Here is a 20,362-nt window from a genome sequence, read left to right on the forward strand (position 1 = left end):
TTCACTCCTTGTTCTCCTATTACAAGCTACCGTTATTACATGTATCTTCTCACCTCGTTTCATTGTGTCATATTCCCAATCTTTGCACTTTTAATTCTTACAACAATTCATACACTTCTAACAAACGCATTATTTTCTTGAAGAGAAAAATGTATTATTGAATATCTTTAAACTGATATTCTTGCTATATGGAACGTGAAATTTTTTCACAATACAATTCGATTTCTTATCTATTATCCTCTCCATCTTGGATATTATAAAATAATCTTTTTTCATATTTTAGTTACTTCTGAATACTTAAAAAAATTTTTTAAAATCATATTCATCATTCTAATGACACGAAGAAAGGTAATTTTCCAGCATAATTATAAATAGTGTTTAGAATTACCTATAAAAATGTATATATTAAAAATTTTTAAGTGAAAAAGATGCAGATTTTTTTATAACTGGATATAAAATATATATTTTTCTCTCCCTATATTTTTGGATAAATCTTACCTCACACTGGTGTATATGCTGATATGCTAAAATATTATTTCGTATCTTTCCATTTTCCCTATACGTAAAATGATACACATGAAATAGTGTACATACAATAATATGTGTTACATGACTTGCTCTCACTCTTCTTGCGCTTTTCTTACGCGGAAAATTACGCGTACACACGAACATGTATACGTCTTGGTGCATCTTCCATGGACGAACTGTACATCATATTACGGGTAGATAAGTGATAGAGTGGCACATGTGGTCTGCCAGCCCTCTATGCTTACTTTATATACATACTATGCCCGCTCACGATCCTGCTTTTTTACTCGGGCACCTGTCAACTTCGCTCGTACCATAGTCGCCGCATGTGTGTACGCGCGGTCCGACCGCCCTTAAAATAAATATACTCTGTAAAAAGGACACCGATCATATTCTCTCTCCATACGGATGCAATAACAGCGAAACATATAAAAAACCATTTTGAACGCGTTTAATCGCGCCTCGCATAAAAACGATTAATCGCTCCCCTCGCATGATCTTCCTTGTGAAGTAATTATATCTCAATTATTTTATCTCGACAAATTAATATTTGCATAAATTAATATTTGCACTCATGATTATTATTATTATTATAAAATCTTATTGTTTTGACCTTTGATATTAATATATGATAATTATATTGTAACGACCATGACATTATTCCTGTATATTCATTTGTAAAGAAAATCAATACAAAATATTTCAGAATTGTAAAATATCTATAGAGATCAAAATATTCTAATCTTGGGAAAACACATTGTAAATGTTACAAAGTAAAATATGTATCAAAAAATGAGAAAAAAAAGAGAAAAATGCTTAAATTATTTATAGACATTTGTAGACTATCAAATATTAATTTTGAAATGTTCACATTTGATGGAGAGTTATAGAGATATATGTTAATAACAATTACCTATCGTGGATCTTTCAAATTTGAAAATTTAATAAATATTGAGAAAAATTGAATAAACATTATGAAAGTAGCATTTTCTTTCTTTAGACAAGAAAGTATTTACAAACGATAAATTGCTTAAGTCAAACTGTTTTGACGAGAGTACTCGAAACTTAAATGTTCACATTCATATACAGAACTCTGATATAATAAAACGACTGATACATGGAGTATTGAAAATAGCATAGACTATAACACGTATATACATACGGCAAACGTTTAGCGTTCGGTCAAGCGACGTAAAAATAGAAAGACGCTCTGCATGTGAGTTCGTATAATTAGGTACCAAACTGAGAGGATATGTTGTGTTTTTTATGTTTCATACGTTACAAACATAGTCCATTAGAGAGAATCTAATGGCAGATCATCCATTCGTTTTTTTGCCTACAGTGCAGTAACGGGTATAATTTACTTCGAAACGAGAATTACATAAACTTTGTCCATATATATATATATATATATAAAATGCGTTCACGCACAGTCCATATATATATATAAAAATCTACAATAAGATGATTATTTGACACAGTTGATTATATTAATAATGTTTTTCTTTTTACATATAGATTTATAAAAATTTTTTTTGTTATATATAATTATTTACAAAGTTGAAAAATTGTGCTTATTATTTTATCAATATTATAGAAATAATAATTTAATATTGCCTATAACTGCTGATGTTATATGAGTCATTTGTTGTTCTTATAGATTGAGACAATACCGTGGAATGTGTAGTTGTATCAACTTTGGCCTCATTTTCAACAATTGGAAAATGTTGCACACGTCCACTATTCCAAGCTATTGTTAAACAAACCCACGGTGAATGTTTTTGATAAAAATTAATACAGTTTGGTACTTCACCGGGAAATCCTTTAATGAGACAGCTTGGCTGCACTTCCACTATTCGTGATAAACTACTTAAGCTTGTTTTCACTAGAGCAATAACTGGACTATCCTATTTTCCAGAAAAAAAAAAAAACAAATGCCAAATTAGCACTAAGCATTTCATGATTTAACTTGTATGTGTTTGTTTCAGTTTGCACTTTTTGTTTTATTTATTAATTAATTTATTAATTTATTTTTTATTTATTTCCTTTTATTTCTTTTCTTTTTTCCTCTCTAAATATACATCTATTTTTTTATACACAAAAAATGCAAGTAAACCAAACAGATCTATTTAATTATACAGACCTGGAAAAGAATAGCGAGATATTTTCCTGTTGAATCCCATTCCATGGAAGTTATTCTGCCTCCAACTGTGATATAATCATTATCATCCCAAGAAAAATTTACTTTCGTTAAATCGATTAGACGCATGGCTATCTTTACATCATTATCAGTTGCTTTTTTAACATCAAATATATTATCTTGCAATGGCAATGAGAATATTGTAGCAGGATCTTCAGTAGTAGCAAAGAGTAATGTTAAATTAGGACCAAAGCATGCAGTCGCTACACGACCATGAGGAACTGTCCATCTTTCTGCATGCCATGGCGTTGGAACACCAGTATTCCAAACTCTAACATTAAATATCAATTTCTTTAATTATATATGCTATTATTTGAATACTGAGCAAATCATAGAATACATAGAAAGAAAGTAGATATAAATTTGAAAATATTACCTAAAAACATTCCTACATGAAGCAGACAATAATCGTGAGCCACAAGATGACCAATGTATGAAACATATGCCACCTCCACCAACACGTTTTAAAGGGACTCCATCTTCTCTTGAAACATCCCAAATTATTACATTTAAATCTGTTGGTGAACAAGATGCCAATAAACCACCCTAAAAAAAACCGTTTTATATAATAAATTATAATTCCTACAACATTTCTATTAAATATCAATAAAAATAAAATGAATAAAGCTTACTTGCGAATGCCACATAACACTTGTAACAGGTACATGATTTCTTTGCTTTAAAAGTATCACGTGACTAAGTAAATTACTGGCTGCACCCAATTCTATCGTCCAAATTAAAACTCCGGAATAACATGCAGCTGCCAATTCACGGCCAGCATATGGTCTCCAATTTAAACAGCAAACTGACTTTTGTGCGCTATGTCTCAATACTGGTATACCTAGTATGCCTTGTGAATAAATACGTATTCGATCATCTCTTGTAGCTACAGCTAGACGAGCGCAATGCGGATGCCAAGATAGACACCTAATCTATCACAAACATTATACAAATATTTCAATACTCAAATCTGTCTATATATTTCTAATCAATTCCTGATTGAATCATCTTACCAATGATGTATTCCAATCCCTTGTAGCAACAATATCGGCAACAGATCCAGTTCCTGATGTTGGTAACACATCTCTCTGATATATTCCTCTTTCCATTAAATCCAACATCCAATTCCATCTGGAATCGTTACATATTTCTTCACATTAACATCAAAATATTATATCTATTGATAAGGCAAGCAATAGAAAATATTATATCGTTACCTCGTTGCCACCCAATGTACAACATTTGTAATCTCCTCCGGATTTGCAGCTGCAGCAAAACGAATGGCTTCGGAGAATCCTTTCTCTCTCCATACATTTGCAAGCTTTTTGAAGATGCTATCATGAATAGGCAGAAATAATTCTCCAGCACTGACCGTGCGCGCAGAGTCGCGGGTGGCCAGAATCTCCTGGGTGATAGAAATCTCGGGATACCCACGCAAATACTTGGAGAAAGGTTGCATCTCATCGTGCATCTTGTCGTAGGTGCAATAATGCACGATACCGTCGATTAAACCAACGACTGCCGTATCGTCCAAAACAGGACACTCGAAATCTTGAAGTGACAATATTTTCAGCATCTTTGCTCTTCTCTTCTGTCTCTTTTATCAAGAACCGCAACGATCTAACCTGTACGTTTAATCCGTTACCGCGTGACTCACAATATTCATGAATAAATCGTATAAAAACGTGATTTCCAACGAATTACACAAACAATTTAGATGTTTTATCTTTGCATATTTCAAATCGAAAACTAGTTTTCTAACTTAATTTTTACATACACATGTATAACAGAAATAGTGTAGTTTAATGGACACAATCAAACATCGAATCCAATGATACATACGAGAGTTTCTCTGTCTCTCTCTGTCTCTCTGTCTTTCTCTCTCGCTCTCTTATCTTGCTTTAATATATTTTATTATATTATATATCATAAAAAAACTGAATAAAAATATATGACAGCGTAAAAAATTTATTACACTAAAAACAATTTCACCTATTATTTTCAGTATTATATTCTATGAAATTTACACAATAAATCCTACATTAAGCACATCAATATTAAAGAGAAGAAAAAAATTCAAAATTATTACGCATATATAAAACAACATTAAAAAAAACCATATAAATTTAAGATTTCATCATTTAAATTGTACAAAATTGGAAATCTGTAAATTGTACAATATAAAAACTCACATATACACAATACAAATTTTATCGCGTATCCCTTTATCGGCAATCGGAGGAAAATGGCGCAAAACTTGTTTATTTGGTCGCTCGTGGCAACCGTTGCTAGGCAACGCGATTATGTACAGTGCGCGTGCGCGCGCAGTTTCGGGGTCCATTCGAATTGTTTTACCGTGTAAGATCGCGATGCGAGAGCCGGTGCTCGCTGCGGTTCGCGTGTCGTCTCGTACGAATGCGTTCGCGGAATAATATCGCGTGATTATAGTTAAAGTGATAATTCACCCTTGCGCGAGAATCTTTCGAGAAATCGCGAAGTGGAACAGCCGGCTAGCGCGAGGGCGCCCGCGCACGTAGATTAGAGATGCACTTTCTACACCTGTTCACTCGCGTCTCTCTCTCGCCTGCGTCGCGAACGTACGCTTGTTTCGTTTCCGAGTGCGGTAGGTGCGAGAAACGCAGACGAAAAGTACAATCCACGGCGTAGTGACGACAGCGAGAAGGAGGAGGGAGCGTGATAAGAAAGAGAGAGAGAGAGAGTAGGTATGTGCGCGTTTACGCGAGAGAGCGCGCGAAGCGGGACGGGAGGGGGACGTCGTCGGGAGGGGCGAGGTGGGGACCGCAGTGTGCGGTCGTCGTTCGAGCAGGGTGGGTTGCGTATCAGAATCGTTCGTTGCGTTCGCGAATCGAGGGCTTGTGCCTTTTCGCGAGAGGAGCTTGCCGTGTCACGTTATAACACATATACGAACGAACGAGCGCGAAATCGCGAGAGCTTTGTCGCCGTTTCGATCGACGAACGAACGAACGAAGCAACGAGCTCGCGAGCGACGACGACGACGATTCCGGCGTGGATTCGCACGGTTATCGCGATGCTACCGCCGAGGTAGTCCGCGAATCGAGGGGATCCGCGCGCGATGACGATCTCGGCCCGTCGAGCGTTCCCGTTCCCGTCTTAGAAGAGGAACGAGGCGCGGGCTCGACCGAAAGGGCAACCGAAAGACTGATCTCGTAGCGGTGCAGGACGAGGGCGCAGAGGCGGAAGAGAGGGACGGTAGTGGCGCGGGCGACTGCGAGAGATGGGCAAGAAGGGTTCCAAGCGGAAGACCCGATGGAGAACTCTGAGCATCGGTGGTGAGTAATTTCCCGTCTCTACCCCCTCCTGTCGTTCCTTCTTTCTCGCTCATCGCGCCGTCTCGTGTCTCGCGTAACATTTTCCTCGCGAGCGAAGAACAATTCCGTGAGAGACGTAAAGTGTACGGCCGGTCATCGATCAACGGGCGAGATGTCGGAGCGAAAAAGAGGGAGATAGAAGGAGAGGAGAGGAGAGGACATTTCGCGTTATCGCGAGGTGCTCCTCCGTCTCTTCGACCTTTGAGACTTTTTCAATCTGTCCCTTTTGCCTGTACAGTCGTACGTTTCCTCTACTGAAGATAAAACGAGTCGTGTTGCCGAGCCTTCGAAGAGAGGAAAGGTAGATAAATATTATAACCGAGCGAAAATTTCGTACTTGCACGGTTATAATATTTTGTTATGAATCCATGATATATCCATGATTTGTAATCAAATCAAAAGATTTCCGATCGATCGCAGATAAATGCGAGAGATGCAACTGAGAGAGACGGTATTCCCCTTCTTTTCCGACAATTTTTCCAGCGTGTTTCCAATACGTTCGGAACGTCCGATAGATCTCTTTCCAGGCTGGATGTTCTCGCGAGTCACGATTTTTATCCGCTACTGTCTCTGTAAAAAAAAAAAAGAATGACGCGGCTCTAGCATAACAAACAAGGACGCGAAAGCGTTGTCTCTAGGACGAGGAACGAGGATTTTATACTACGCAACTCGCTCACATATGTTCCTGATCGTAATAATAGAGGTCTGTCTATTAGCCTTTCGCGAATGACATAAGCTTTCGGAAAACTCGATACGGGACGTTCGAGTTATTTAACGCTATTACCGAAAATTTATATCCAGATGAAGAAAAAAGCTCTTGATATCTTTTGACTCTTTCGAGGGAAACAAAGTTTCTCAAAAATCTAACACGAATTATTATTTTTATTCTTATCGAAGAAACTGAACTTTTGATTTGCGAGAACGATGAACGAAGATTATATTCGTTTCACGTACGTTTCACGCTCTTAAATAAATAATACATCAACAGAGTAATAATAGATATTTATCTTTGACCTTTCTGGTGAAAAAGAGAATTTTAATTTATATGACTCCTACCAATCAATTGGCAATATATATATATATATATATATATATATATATATATATATGCTATACTGCTATATCTATGAATATCTATATTATAATGATCATCATCTGGCTGAAAATAGAGAATTAGTCGAACGTCAAAAGATATTAATCAACATGACAGTTCCAACTGTAACAATGGAGAGATGTTTTCATCCTCCGAGCTTGCACGAAAAGCGCGAGAGATTTACGGAAAAGTCCGACTCGAGTTATTTATCGTTCCCGGAAGTCAAATTTATCCAATTTGCGAAAATGCTGTTTTTTAGCGCATTGAAGATTGTAATCATAACGATGTCTTACATCTCGCGCAAAGAACCGGGAAACCTTTGAGAAAACTCGACGCTCAGTCATGCTTATTATCACGATCGAAAGTCTTGTTTCTTTATTTCGCAAGACGAATCTTGAATATAAGATGACAACGTATAACTTGAATTATTCAACGCATCTTCAGCTTAAAATCTTGCGCAGAAAGTCCGAGGTCTTTTCGTCAAATTTTATGAATTTTTTTTTATATTTATCGTTACCGATAATCCGAGTTCTCATGCCGAGGGTTCTTCCGCTTGCAAATTCTCGCCTTCGAGTCCAACTCATGTCGCATCGATCCGCGCCCACCCTACCTACCTACCTGACTTTTCTCCTCCGTAACGTTACCGTACCTATTTACTCGCTTATGTTAGACATACCGCGCGTAAGATCACGCTTTACACGTTACGACCTTCCCTCGTTGCTTGGCTCGTTCGTATAATACATTTCTTTCTTCGCGACGAGAGCTTGAACGGTGTTTATTACCTGCGGCTTATCCTTGATCGAAGTATGTCTCGACAGCTTCGATTTTCTGCTCTATTAATCTTTTATGTTTAAAAAAGGTGCAAGAAAAAATTTAAAATATTAAATATAAAATAAAATTTAAAATTTAAAATATCTTCGATATATATATTTTATCTCAATATGTAGAATTATTCGTAATATTATCAATTGTAATAATTATTACAATATATATATATATATATATATATATATATATATATAAAATATTGTAAATTTAATTTTCTCTTTTGAAAAATAGAGGTTTATTTATTTATTTTTTTTTCCAATTTAAGTACGTGTTACGCACGTGAATGGACTCAAGGATATTGCGATATGTAAACATAACAGTTCTATAATACAGTGTATAATTTTTTTTGTGTTTATTCTAATTTTCGTCATATCAGATAAGGTACATAGATCTTTACGTGATGTGACTGTGCGCATATCAAATACACAAAGGTTAAGAATAATAATAAGAAGAAAACATACATGATTTTTATGGCAATAGAAATTATTTATGACATAATATGTGCAGATTATAACACGCATATGATAATTATAGCAGAGTTGTATAGTGAGAAAACACTGCGCGGGTTCAGTGTATATATATATATATATATATATATATATATATATATATATATATATATATATATAACACAGTTACAAGTTATCTAGAAAATAAAAATTGATATTCTAGCAATATTTTATTTTGAAAATTTACATCCTCTGATATACATACATACATACATACATATACATACATAGATATATATATATATGTATATGTATGTATGTATGTATGTATGTATATCAGAGGATGTAAATTTTCAAAATAAAATATTGCTAGAATATCAATTTTTATTTTCTAGATAACTTGTAACTGTGTTATATACATGTTATATATATATCTATGTTATATACCTATGTTATATTGCCTTTTATTTTAACAAATTTAAATAATAAAAGAATTTTTTTATAAACCTATATGGTTATAACTCATAAACATAAATTTCCTCCAGTTATATGTTAAAAAAAAATATATATATATTTTTTTTTATTTATTTTTTTATTTTATATATATATATATATATATATATATAGAAAAATAAATTTTAATTGTATTTAAAACATAGAATCACTTTGCAAATATCTTCAAAATATCAATATTGCAATTAATTAATATTTATCACCACGTGTTTTAAGACAAGATATATGATTTATTGTGGTATTTAAAGATAACAAAAGCTAACAATAAGTGTGTCGATATAAGTATACGTCTCTATCAAAATTCTCTAAAAGCCAATCATATTTCGAGATAAATATTCAAACGTATATACATATATATCCTATTTTGCAACAAATTATATATATAAAATTGTACAATAACAAAATATCTTTAATGAGAAGAAGAGATGAAAGAAAAAGAAAGAGAAAATAAAGACTGAAAGAAAGACTAAATTTTTGAAAACTATTTGTAAAGTTCTTCTCGTCCTCTATAATATCTTGTCCTCTAGTATCTTTTAACAATATTATTTTTGTTATCCTTTTTGGCTGGCACGATTGTAGTAATTTTCGTTAAATGAGGAAAAAATGAATAACATCAAAGATATAGATACTTATGTCTTCTCATTTCATATTTATTTCTATCTTACTATCTTAGTTTTTGAAACGCGAAGAGATTATCTCGAAGCATAATTTTCTCTTTTTTCTCCTATTTTTATAACGGATGTCTCCATCGATGCATATCGTCATCTATGTCTATTCAGCGACCCGATAACTTGAATGTAAACTCATTGTTAGTTATACAATGCTGAGTGTTTTCTTTATCTCGTGCCTTTTTGTAACGATATCTTGTAACGATATCAAATTTTTGCATTATTTTTTATCATTAATAAGTTTATTTGGAATAAGAATTAAATTGAGCAATACAGTAAATTATAATAAATTTAATAGTTAATAATAAATTACACAGTTATTTAAGAAAATGCATAATAATTGAGAATTATATTTAAAAATCAAATTAAACATTAGGAATAATAATTGTAGTTTTATTTTATTCACAAAAATATTATCATACCGAAGAAAGTTTGCATATATTTTTCAGCTAGTTATTAATATTATTCACAATTATAAATTTTATTATTATTTATTTATGCATTAGTATAATTAATATCGTAATTATAATAGTCTATATTTGTATATTTTTGATTCATAATTATTTTTGAAGATTTCTATTTCTATTTTTATATATTTATAGGAAAGAGAAATCATAAAATCTCAAGTATTATAATTTCGTCATCTACTATATATTATTATTACAAGAGAAAATTTTCTCGACTCAAACGCATGTCAATGATAACCAATACAAACATATTCGAGCACACTAGGTCAGAGCAATAATGTGCTGCACATCTCGATGTAGGAGCAATTGCCAAATGCCATGTTTCATAACGTTGGGGAGGAGATACCTATATATACACGTGTTATGTAGTAATTATAGTGAATAATCTCCAAAGCAGTGATGTTCAAACCGCGGACATAGTCGATTGCTTTAACATTTTGCGGCTTTATGATAATGGCCTTTATTACTACAAGAGAATTTAAAATTAATTTTTAAATTGACGTTTCCAGTTACATAAGAATATATTTGTTAGTGTGACTGCAATTTCACAAAAAAATTGAACATAAAATCTAATTATTATTCTTGCACAATGTAACACAATGCTTATTATAAGAATGGATTTATTATAAGATTATATTTCATAATTCTTGCATATATATAAAGTACTTATTTATGAATAAATTAATGCTGTTTTTCCTAAGAATTTATCTATAAATTCATTATCTCTAAAAAAGAATATTTAATATTTAAATATAATAATCTAAGAAAATATTTAAATATAATATATTAAATACGTAAATAAAGAAATAAGATTATCTATTATTATAGAAATATTAATAATTTATTTCTATTTTCAATTATATAAAAAAAACAAAGAATTAGATATTTTTTATATTTAATAGTAACTTCTGATTTCTCGCATTAAGCACTTAAAATTTGGATTTTATCGGCACAATAATTTTATTCAAGTTGTTATCGTGATTAGATTAAAATATGTATGATATTGAATCTAGTTAAGCTATTTTCTTTTGAGTAAAAAAAAAAGAATTATTGTAACTGACGAACTTCTCCAAAAAGTGTTAAATAATAATTTAATCGAAAATTGATTATTTACTAGACAAAGAAGGAAGTTCGATGATCTTAAAATTTGGAAGTTCGCCAATTTATTATATGAATATTTAGTAAACTTGTGATGAATTATGGCTTAACAATAGAATACAGTTCTAAATAAAACTATTCTATTGCTTGCAGTTTATTTAATAAATGCAATATATATATATATATATATATATTTTTTTTCTCATTAAAACATTTTTATTTTAATTGATATACATACATATTGTCTAAAATCTTTGTATCCTTGAGATTTACTTTCTTTATCAAACGTAACATATTTTATTTGAAAAAATTTTTGTAAAAGTAAAAAATTAATGATCCTTATTATGATTATATCATCATTACATAATATACACAATAATGGAGGTGACTAATTTATTCCGATGATCTTGTGTGATGAAATGATTGACCTCTGGCGCCTCATGCAGTTCTGCAATCTTCAAAGATATTTACAGAAAGAGTGAGAAATAGCTTAATAATTTTAGTAAAAACTATCATTTCCGAAATAAATGATCTTTTATCATCACTCTTTTTTCAAATTATAAATATATAAAAGCATTATTAACTATAAACTGTAGAATATTGAATAAAAATTTGTATTGTCGGATTATATAACAAATTATATAATAGTTTTTCGTTTCAATAAATAATGGGGTTTTTATAACAGAATTTTATTCTTGTGTAATAAATAATATTTATGGCAAAAATTAATCATGAAACTAAAAATGGTATACATGTTAAAACATTATATAATAATAAAATATTTGTATTTACTTGGAATGATAACTTTTTATTGTACGTCTATTTTTATTATTTATATAATACGTTTAAATTTATCGCACATTTTATTGTTGATTAATTTCAAACTTTCAATTTTATATATCTTTTAGTAATATCTAACAAATTCTATAAATTTGTCATACGTTCAATGATCATTCCGTTAAAAGCAATAACAACTGAGAATAGTTGCGCGTCATAAAAGTTTGCATTATAAAGATGAGATAAAAAACTTCGCGGGAATCGCATTGCGAAGTTCTATGGTCGAGAGAGGGAAACTCCCGTTCGACTCGATACCGGAGCAAATCAATAGTTAAGCGTCGTGTCTCTCGATCGTCGTCATACCGTGTATAGGAAATGAAATGCCTCGTCGGGCTAATGTCCTTGGATGAAATACAAAACAAACCTCAGCCAGAGCAATCATTATTGCTTTATTCTTCCATCGAGAAATCTCGCAGTTTGTATTTTCTGACGGATGGAATTTCTAAATTCAAGCGATAATTATGAGAAAATTGGTGGCGTCTATAATAAAAAATAAATACAGAAAATTTAGCTCGATATATATTTTATTCAGAAATGTCCGGATATTTTTCACAGATATCAATATTTCACTAATAAATAATCGCCATTTCTAATTAAGAATATTTAAATTTTTAAAAATATCGACATTTTCTTCATATCTCTTGTAGAAATAAAAGAATTCTTTTTTTAAATAAATTAATGAAAGGTGCACAAATTACTATACACATAATTAATATATAATATAGAAAGATTAAAGATATTCTCCCGAATTATTCTTGAATATTAAAATATTTATTTAGTATATTCAGTATCCAAGATACTTTTTAGTCGATATCATTCTTCTCGATTTTATCAGGATTTTTAGTCCATATGACAGATAAAATGCTTACATAAAAAATACTTATTATGATAAAATATTCGATTATGTATTATACTACGACTGTATTATACTGCGATTATGTAATATATATATTTAATTATGTAGTAGGAATATGGATTTTTCGAAAGTTCTGAAAGATATTCTTTTTATTAACTAATTGTCTATCTAAAATTTCTGTGCGTAAGCATGTAAACTTAAAAAACTCTCTTTCCTTGTCGGAGAATCGATTCTACTGGATCTTAAATTTCTTATATGCCAGCGGACATCGTGGCAGTGCAGACTGCTATAGTACCATAAGTGATCGACTCTTACTACTGCGAATATATATGCTACATTTCTCTATGCGCGCGTCTCTTGCTGGCATGTGAGTTTGTCGAGAGAGTGAGATTATCTCTTTGTACTTGCAATGCAAATATATCCGCGTATAAATCCTCATTGTTTTTTTCCGTGCATGTGAATCTAATATTCAATAAATATACATTTATGATTAGGAATTTACAAGTAATAAATAAGCTTTCGAATAATTTAAAAATATATAATATATAATATATATATATATATATATATATATATTTATTTATTTATTTATTTATTTATTTATTTATTTATTTATTTTCAATAAATTTTTGTAAAATTATTATTACATTTTTAAATTACTCTCTTCGATGTTTATATTAAAAATTAATTAATTATGTATAATGTATATATAAAACATTAATGCAAAAATAAAACAATAAACTAAGTTAAACTTGTTAAAATAGCACGAAAATGTATTATTTAATTACCGAATTCATTTTGTGAAATGAAATCTTTTGTTAATCTTGCAACGCAAATACATCTTTAATGAATACATAATTAATGAATTTTTATTACATGTACAACTAGATATTAATAAACGATGAGGATTTATCGAATAAATAAGATTTAATCTTTCTCTTGCACCTAGATTTTAATATTTAAATTTTATAAATACAAAACAATCTTTTCAAAATACAATCCCATATAAAAATTTATTTTATATAATCTGATAACTTTCTTTAACTTATTATTATTATTAATTACTTTTATTTATATTTATTTATCTAGTTACTTTTATTTGCTTTATTAATATTATTTATATATTAGTATTTGTCTCTTATTTATTATTTTACACTTTTTATTTTTTATAAAATTCACACGAAATTTATTGTTTTTTTTTTTTTATTAATGTAAGAATATAGAAAAAGACGAATAAATTTGTTAATAACTCAATATTTTTGTATTGAAAAAATATCAAAATTCTAATATATTATATTTTTTCATTGCATTATTGATTAAACTTATATATTTCATATTTAAGTAATAAAAAGCATTGATATCTAAACAAAATTTTTTTTCAACATTAGCAGGTAAAATGAACGTTTTTATTAACATGAGAGATTTGATGCGAGAAAGCTAAAATTGAAAAAATAGAAAGAAGCTAAATATAACATTAACAGAAGAGAAAAATAAAGAATATGGATGTGCATGTACGTATGCACGTGTATCCGTGGATAGAAGCTGCGTCGCGTGATCCATTACGTAAAGCTTCTACAGCACATTTTCCACCGAACGTCGAACCTAATATGAGTAGTCTATTTTAGAAAAGACATGAGACACAAATTACGAAACACAATGGATTAAAATAAGACATTAGGTTAAATTAATATATTTATTTTTAAATCTTTTATAAAGTTGATAATTAAAAAATTATAATTAAGGTGAAATATATTAATAAGGGGGATCACATAACAAAATCATATATCAAATATAATATTTTGTTAACAAATAAACAAGTGATTTTTCTTTGCTAAATCAAATTATTTCTTTTTTTTATGTAGCTATAATAAAATACTTAAAAAATTTACAAGAAAATATATCTCTCTCTTAATTTTTTTTATGGAAAGGCCCATAATTTTAGAAGTAAAATGCTACATTTAAAAATTAAGTTCTCTTATTAAGTTAATCTTAAACAATTTATTTTTATTTATTTATTAGTGTAAAAACTATATATATAGAGAAAATACGAATTTTGAGTTTTATTTATTTGTTTCAATATATATTACAAATATAAAATATATTACATATATTACATAATATATTATAAAATATATTACATATATTACATAAATACATATATTAATGAAAATCAATAAAATGGAAAATTTAAATGGAATTTTATAGATCATAGTGATTCATATTTACAGTATTTAAAAAACATTAGAAGTAATTATGTTAATTTTGCTAATAAAAAGTATATGTTACTTATAATAATTACGTAACTAATTCATTTAGTATAATGGCTTTATTCTCAAAATGGATAAAATAATTGACGCAAATGTTTTGAACGATAAGAATATTTATAGTACTTCATATTATAATAAAGCAAATGCATTTTTAAACATCACATAATCACTATTACATAAGCAATGTAGAATTTTATAATTACACTTTATTAAGATATCCTTGAATAAAGTTAAAGCATTCTATTATATATTAGATATTACATTTAATTGCAATTCCTAAAACTTTTCATAGCTTTCTGTAATATGACTACATTCATTTGATTTATCATGTTTTGAGATCAATCGTTTCGCTCCAATTAAAACATATCCACAAAGTCATTAAATTGAGCAAGAAAGATAAGAAAGAGACAGACAGAGAGAGAGAGAGAGAGAGAGACGATATATAATTGATCCTCTTATATAATTGATTCAATTTAAACAGATGGAAAATGTTTCTCTTTCTGAAATAAAAATATTATCATCGAAGACATTGCGTAAAACTCGCTATTTTTCACTCGCCCAGCGTGATATTTCGCAAATACATAAAATCAACAAATCAACTAATAATAAGCAACAGCATGTGAAGAAAATAATGTTATTTTCTCTCTTCTCTTCTTTGCGTGCATTGCATCGGATGCGGGCAAAGTTTCCACACGTAGCACGTGCTGAAGATCGTAGACCTTCCTGACGTTTGTACGGATTACGTAACTTCGACTTCGTCGCTTACCGGTAGAAAATGCAGCTTTACGTACGTACGTCGAGAGCAGCGCTCGCGTTGCGTGTATGTGTGTCATCGTATACCACGAATACATACGTATTGACGATATATGTATATGCGCACACATCGACTGGTAGAAGTGCGTGAAACGAAAAGCCGCGAGTTCAGGTTATGAATAGCACGTGAGTGACCACGAGGTTCTCGTCACATGCTCGCGCCTCATGAGCACAGGCAAATTTTTCGAGACGTTCGACGGATGTCAACGAATAGCACGTCCGCATGATTTTGAGTCAACAGCAGCATTTTCGGATTGATCTTACATAATACATCTTTCGTATTTAAACTTCGAATATTAAAAAAATGTAATCTTATTGATATTTGCATCGCAAATTTCTCACGTTTTCTTGTTTTCTTGGATTCTTTGATCACCTTGAGAATACATTTTTCTTCTTTTGTGAAAATTTATTTTACCAGTATAATATATATGTACATACAAAAGAAGAAAAGGTCTGGTTTATTTATTTTTTACTAAGTTATATAACACTTTTTCTTTCAGATTTATGTATTCTTAAATTGATATAATTATTACTTAAAATTTTGTTTAAAACTTTAAAAATAAAATCTATTAATATTATAAAAAAAAAGAAAATGTATAATATTTTCTATTTTTAATTTTGTAATTTACTTTTCAAGATGTTTAGATTTTTATTCGTATAATAATTCGGAAATTACACTAATTCCTCGATCTTTGTAAAGATAAAACTATTTCCAGTTAGTCCAAGAATCTATATATAAAATATTTATATATAAAATAAAAATTCGAAAATCTTTTGCCTTCAAAAAATTATTCTTTTGAAATTTTTATTTTATCAATATAGTTATATATATACTTATAAATCTCTTTTCTTCGGACATATAAATGATGCACTGCAAAAGAGATTAAAAGAAATTTAAATTTAATAAAGAGAGAAAAAAGAAAACATAGTAAAATATAAAGAGATATTATAAAATTGCATACATATACGTATAATTGTCATATTACGAAGAAAAATTTTGCAAAACATTTGTTAAACAAAATATCATTAAATTAAATTATTTGAAGCAATCTAAAATCATACATAAAATGATAAAGAATTCTTATTTCATCAGAATTTTATTTTTATTGAATATGCAAAGAAGAACGAAGAATATTTTTGCCCTCTGTCATATTAATTAATCTTTCATTTTTTTCCGCGAAAATGTACAATCTTTATACACAATAAATCATGAGTTAGGTATTAATCAAACAGGAAATTAACTTGGTTTAAGAAAAGACAACACGAAAACAACAAGAATTTTTATTGTTTTCTAAAAATACTTGTGTGCAATAAGATCGTAAATAGAAGCATAGTAAAAGATATACAGGTTGTTTCAGAAATTGCTCGCATAAAATTTTAATAAATTAATAAATATTTTACTTACAATTTTTATAATTTGAATACAAATCTTGTCTTTTAATATTTTGTTTAATGAATAGCCAAATCTCTTTACATCGGTTTTTACAATAATGTTCAAAATTTCCAGTAAGCCATTCTGTGGTACTCGCTATATTAACATCCATGACATCTAAGAGCATTTATGAACTCGTTAAAGTGTTGAAAATGTCGGTAATGTCTAGGAATGTTAATAATAGATTTGCAATAAGAGAATTGCGCGTGTCACGTTTGCACGCGGCGTGTTCTGCAGAACACATTTGGATCTTACGTGCTATTTTTGCCTATCGATACTATCCGCCACACGTATGGTCTTCGTTCGTCATGTCCGTCGACTGTTTTACTCTAGAATAGTTATTTTATGGTCCTTTAAGCATCAAACTCGTAACGATATCAGTGATTTAATGCTCCTCGCTCTGGCAAACGTGCTTCTAGCTGTAAATCTAGCTGTTGGACTAGCTGTTGGACTAGCTATTAGTCTTGTTCTTTTGTAGATATTTTCTACTATCTCCTTCGTCATACCTTGAAAGGTCAAGGAACTTTTTGGACCATTTGCCAATTCTAGCACTGTTAATGTAACATTTCTATTAATGACATGTATATATATAATATTAAACTGCTAAAATTGCAGAAGAGAAATTAAAAATTTGAAATTTGTTTGAAATTTTTGATGAACCGTGTAATATCTTCGATGAAAATTTTTTCATCTACTATTGATTGCATTACGCAATGTATTTTTAGTAATGTGATACTTTTAAATCAAATTAATATTGTCTTAATTGTTGTAAAATCTATATAATCAATATAGATTTCAAATCAATTTATAATGGATATTTTGTGCAATTGCCAAAGAAGGAGATTTATAATATTTTACAGGATTTATTGATTATATACATATATGTATTTAACATATTGTCTTCCAAAATTATATTTTAATTTATGTATGATGTTTCTTAAAAGATGTATTTTAGTATTGATAAAGAGTATTTTCAAGTATGAACCAAGTTGACATAAGGATTAATTCTGATAAGATGTTTGCGTTTCAAGGGTTACATAATACTTTCATTGTTTCGCATACCATCAAGTATAATCAGTGTTATGCGACGATTCGTTGAATATCGTACCATGTTATACCAGCTTGTAAATTTGATATTTAATCTGTTACGCACTTCAAAGATATATATATTCTATAGATATCAAAGTGTGTACGCGGCTTGATCAAAAGAAAATAATATAAACTTTGATTATTTTGCTAGAAACAATTTATATAATTAAGAAACGTAAACAATTTATATAATTCACTATTTTTTATATGTTTTTTCAAAATATGTATTAAAAAAAAGTGCATTTTTCGTAGATTAAATAAAAATTGAATACACGACTATTCAATAATATTTATTATATATAATTGCAAATATTTATGTGTATGATCAAATTATTTGAAATAAATTTTAAATATATACACCATGTAGTATATAGTATATAATATATTGTACGTATATATCAATGGAAATGTGTAGACAGCATATTTTATTATTAATGCTGCATGCTCATAGATATTCTCACACTGTATCTAATTTGAATTTTTAATAATGAGAATACAGACCATCCCCGAGCTAACTTTGTCAATATTAACGTTTCGTCGAGACTATATTATTGCTTCTCATTTTACAAACAGTAAATAATTCATATTTAACCAAAATTATTCATATTTAACAAAAATTAATTTTAGGATTCTTTTATTTATATATTTGAAGTTGTATCGAAAAAAATATTTTAAAAGATAAGAATTCTATATTATTGATTTTGAAGTTTAATTGTTTAATTGTTAAAATGATAATCAATATCAGTTTACTTTATTATTAAAAAAAACTTTTTAGATATGATAGATATCGATCGGATATTAAGAATCCACTAGAAGGATTTTAATCAATAGATTAATCAGTAGATTATAATAATGATTGATATGTATTTTTATAATATTTATAATATTTTATATTAATATTTTATTTATATTAATAATATTTTATATTATGTAATATATTTTATATATTATAATATTTTTTAAACAATATATATATATATAAATTACTTATTTAAAACTAGAATAATAGTGTAAAAAATTAAGTTTTATTAATAAAATTTTTTTCATTTTGATTATATATTTCTCACAATATATTTCTTTTAATTTCCTTAAATGAAAAACGCGGTTTTCTTTACACTAAAAGATACATTTCCTTCACTAATCATTTATATAGCTCTTAAAAAAATGATAAAAAACCATAATTTGAAACTTTCAATGTGTTTGGTACATATTACCGAAGGTTGTCACAATATATTTTTTGTGATTGACTTACCACATGTCTGGAGATTTAAAAAAAGATCAAGTTACAAGGTGTTACAAAAAACAGTCCTAGATTTCTGCGCTATATCTTTGAATTTCTTAAAACGTAGACTTTTTATATGTATTTATTACACTACATTTTTTTATTTATATGTGAATAATAATAAATAACATAAATAATAATTTTATTTTACACACATTATAAATAATAAATTCGAGAAAACTTATTGTAATGACTAGATTTGTTAAGTATTATCATATTCATGCTGCAGTTGCGTAAATAAATTTGACAAGATTTACTATTTTTTGTGAAGATTATTAAACATACTAATATATATTGAATTGAAAATCATATATTATTATTAATATAATTTAAAATATAAATTAAGACTTAAATATTAATTAGTAACAATATCTATCGAATATTATCTATTCACTTAGAAAGACCGCGCGCATAATATGATAACGTTTTTGAGATTGCGTATGTTTTTAATAAATCTGAAGACCGAGATACAAGTACAGTACAAGCCGTAAAGTTGGAGACAAAGTTCTATACCAGTTCGAAGAACTTTGTTCGCGTTACGTATCGCACTTTGAGGTGTGATAACTAGTTAAATAACCAGGTCATATATTAT

At 29.0% G+C, this 20,362-nt stretch overlaps 2 protein-coding genes across 3 annotated transcripts in view; one reads left to right on the forward strand and one right to left on the reverse strand.

The window, feature by feature from the left end:
• Positions 1–2,084: 2,084 nt before the first annotated feature.
• On the reverse strand, positions 2,085–5,405 carry LOC105256028 (aladin). Of its 2 annotated transcripts, XM_011265655.3 has the most exons (7): positions 4,921–5,405; positions 3,946–4,353; positions 3,742–3,859; positions 3,361–3,660; positions 3,105–3,274; positions 2,672–2,999; positions 2,085–2,435 (listed from the first exon to the last, which is right to left on the reverse strand). In XM_011265655.3, exons 2-7 carry the CDS (start codon positions 4,302–4,304, stop codon positions 2,136–2,138), a joined length of 1,575 nt encoding a protein of 524 aa, XP_011263957.1. In that variant the 5' UTR covers positions 4,305–4,353; positions 4,921–5,405; the 3' UTR covers positions 2,085–2,135. The 2 variants fall into 2 exon arrangements, with proteins under 2 accessions (XP_011263957.1, XP_011263956.1); XM_011265654.3 differs by lacking the exon at positions 4,921–5,405 and having other exon boundaries at positions 3,946–4,589.
• A 137-nt stretch (positions 5,406–5,542) lies between these two features.
• Positions 5,543–20,362, forward strand: part of LOC105256027 — a 31,663-nt gene continuing 16,843 nt past the window's right edge. Inside the window, exon 1 of the mRNA XM_011265653.3 lies at positions 5,543–6,039. Within this exon, the coding sequence (XP_011263955.2) occupies positions 5,985–6,039 (55 nt within the window). The 5' untranslated portion in view covers positions 5,543–5,984. The remainder of the gene's footprint in view (positions 6,040–20,362) is intronic.

Source organism: Camponotus floridanus, unplaced genomic scaffold (assembly GCF_003227725.1).
Source record: "Camponotus floridanus strain SB8 unplaced genomic scaffold, Cflo_v7.5 scaffold14, whole genome shotgun sequence".
Lineage (NCBI taxonomy): Eukaryota > Metazoa > Arthropoda > Insecta > Hymenoptera > Formicidae > Camponotus > Camponotus floridanus.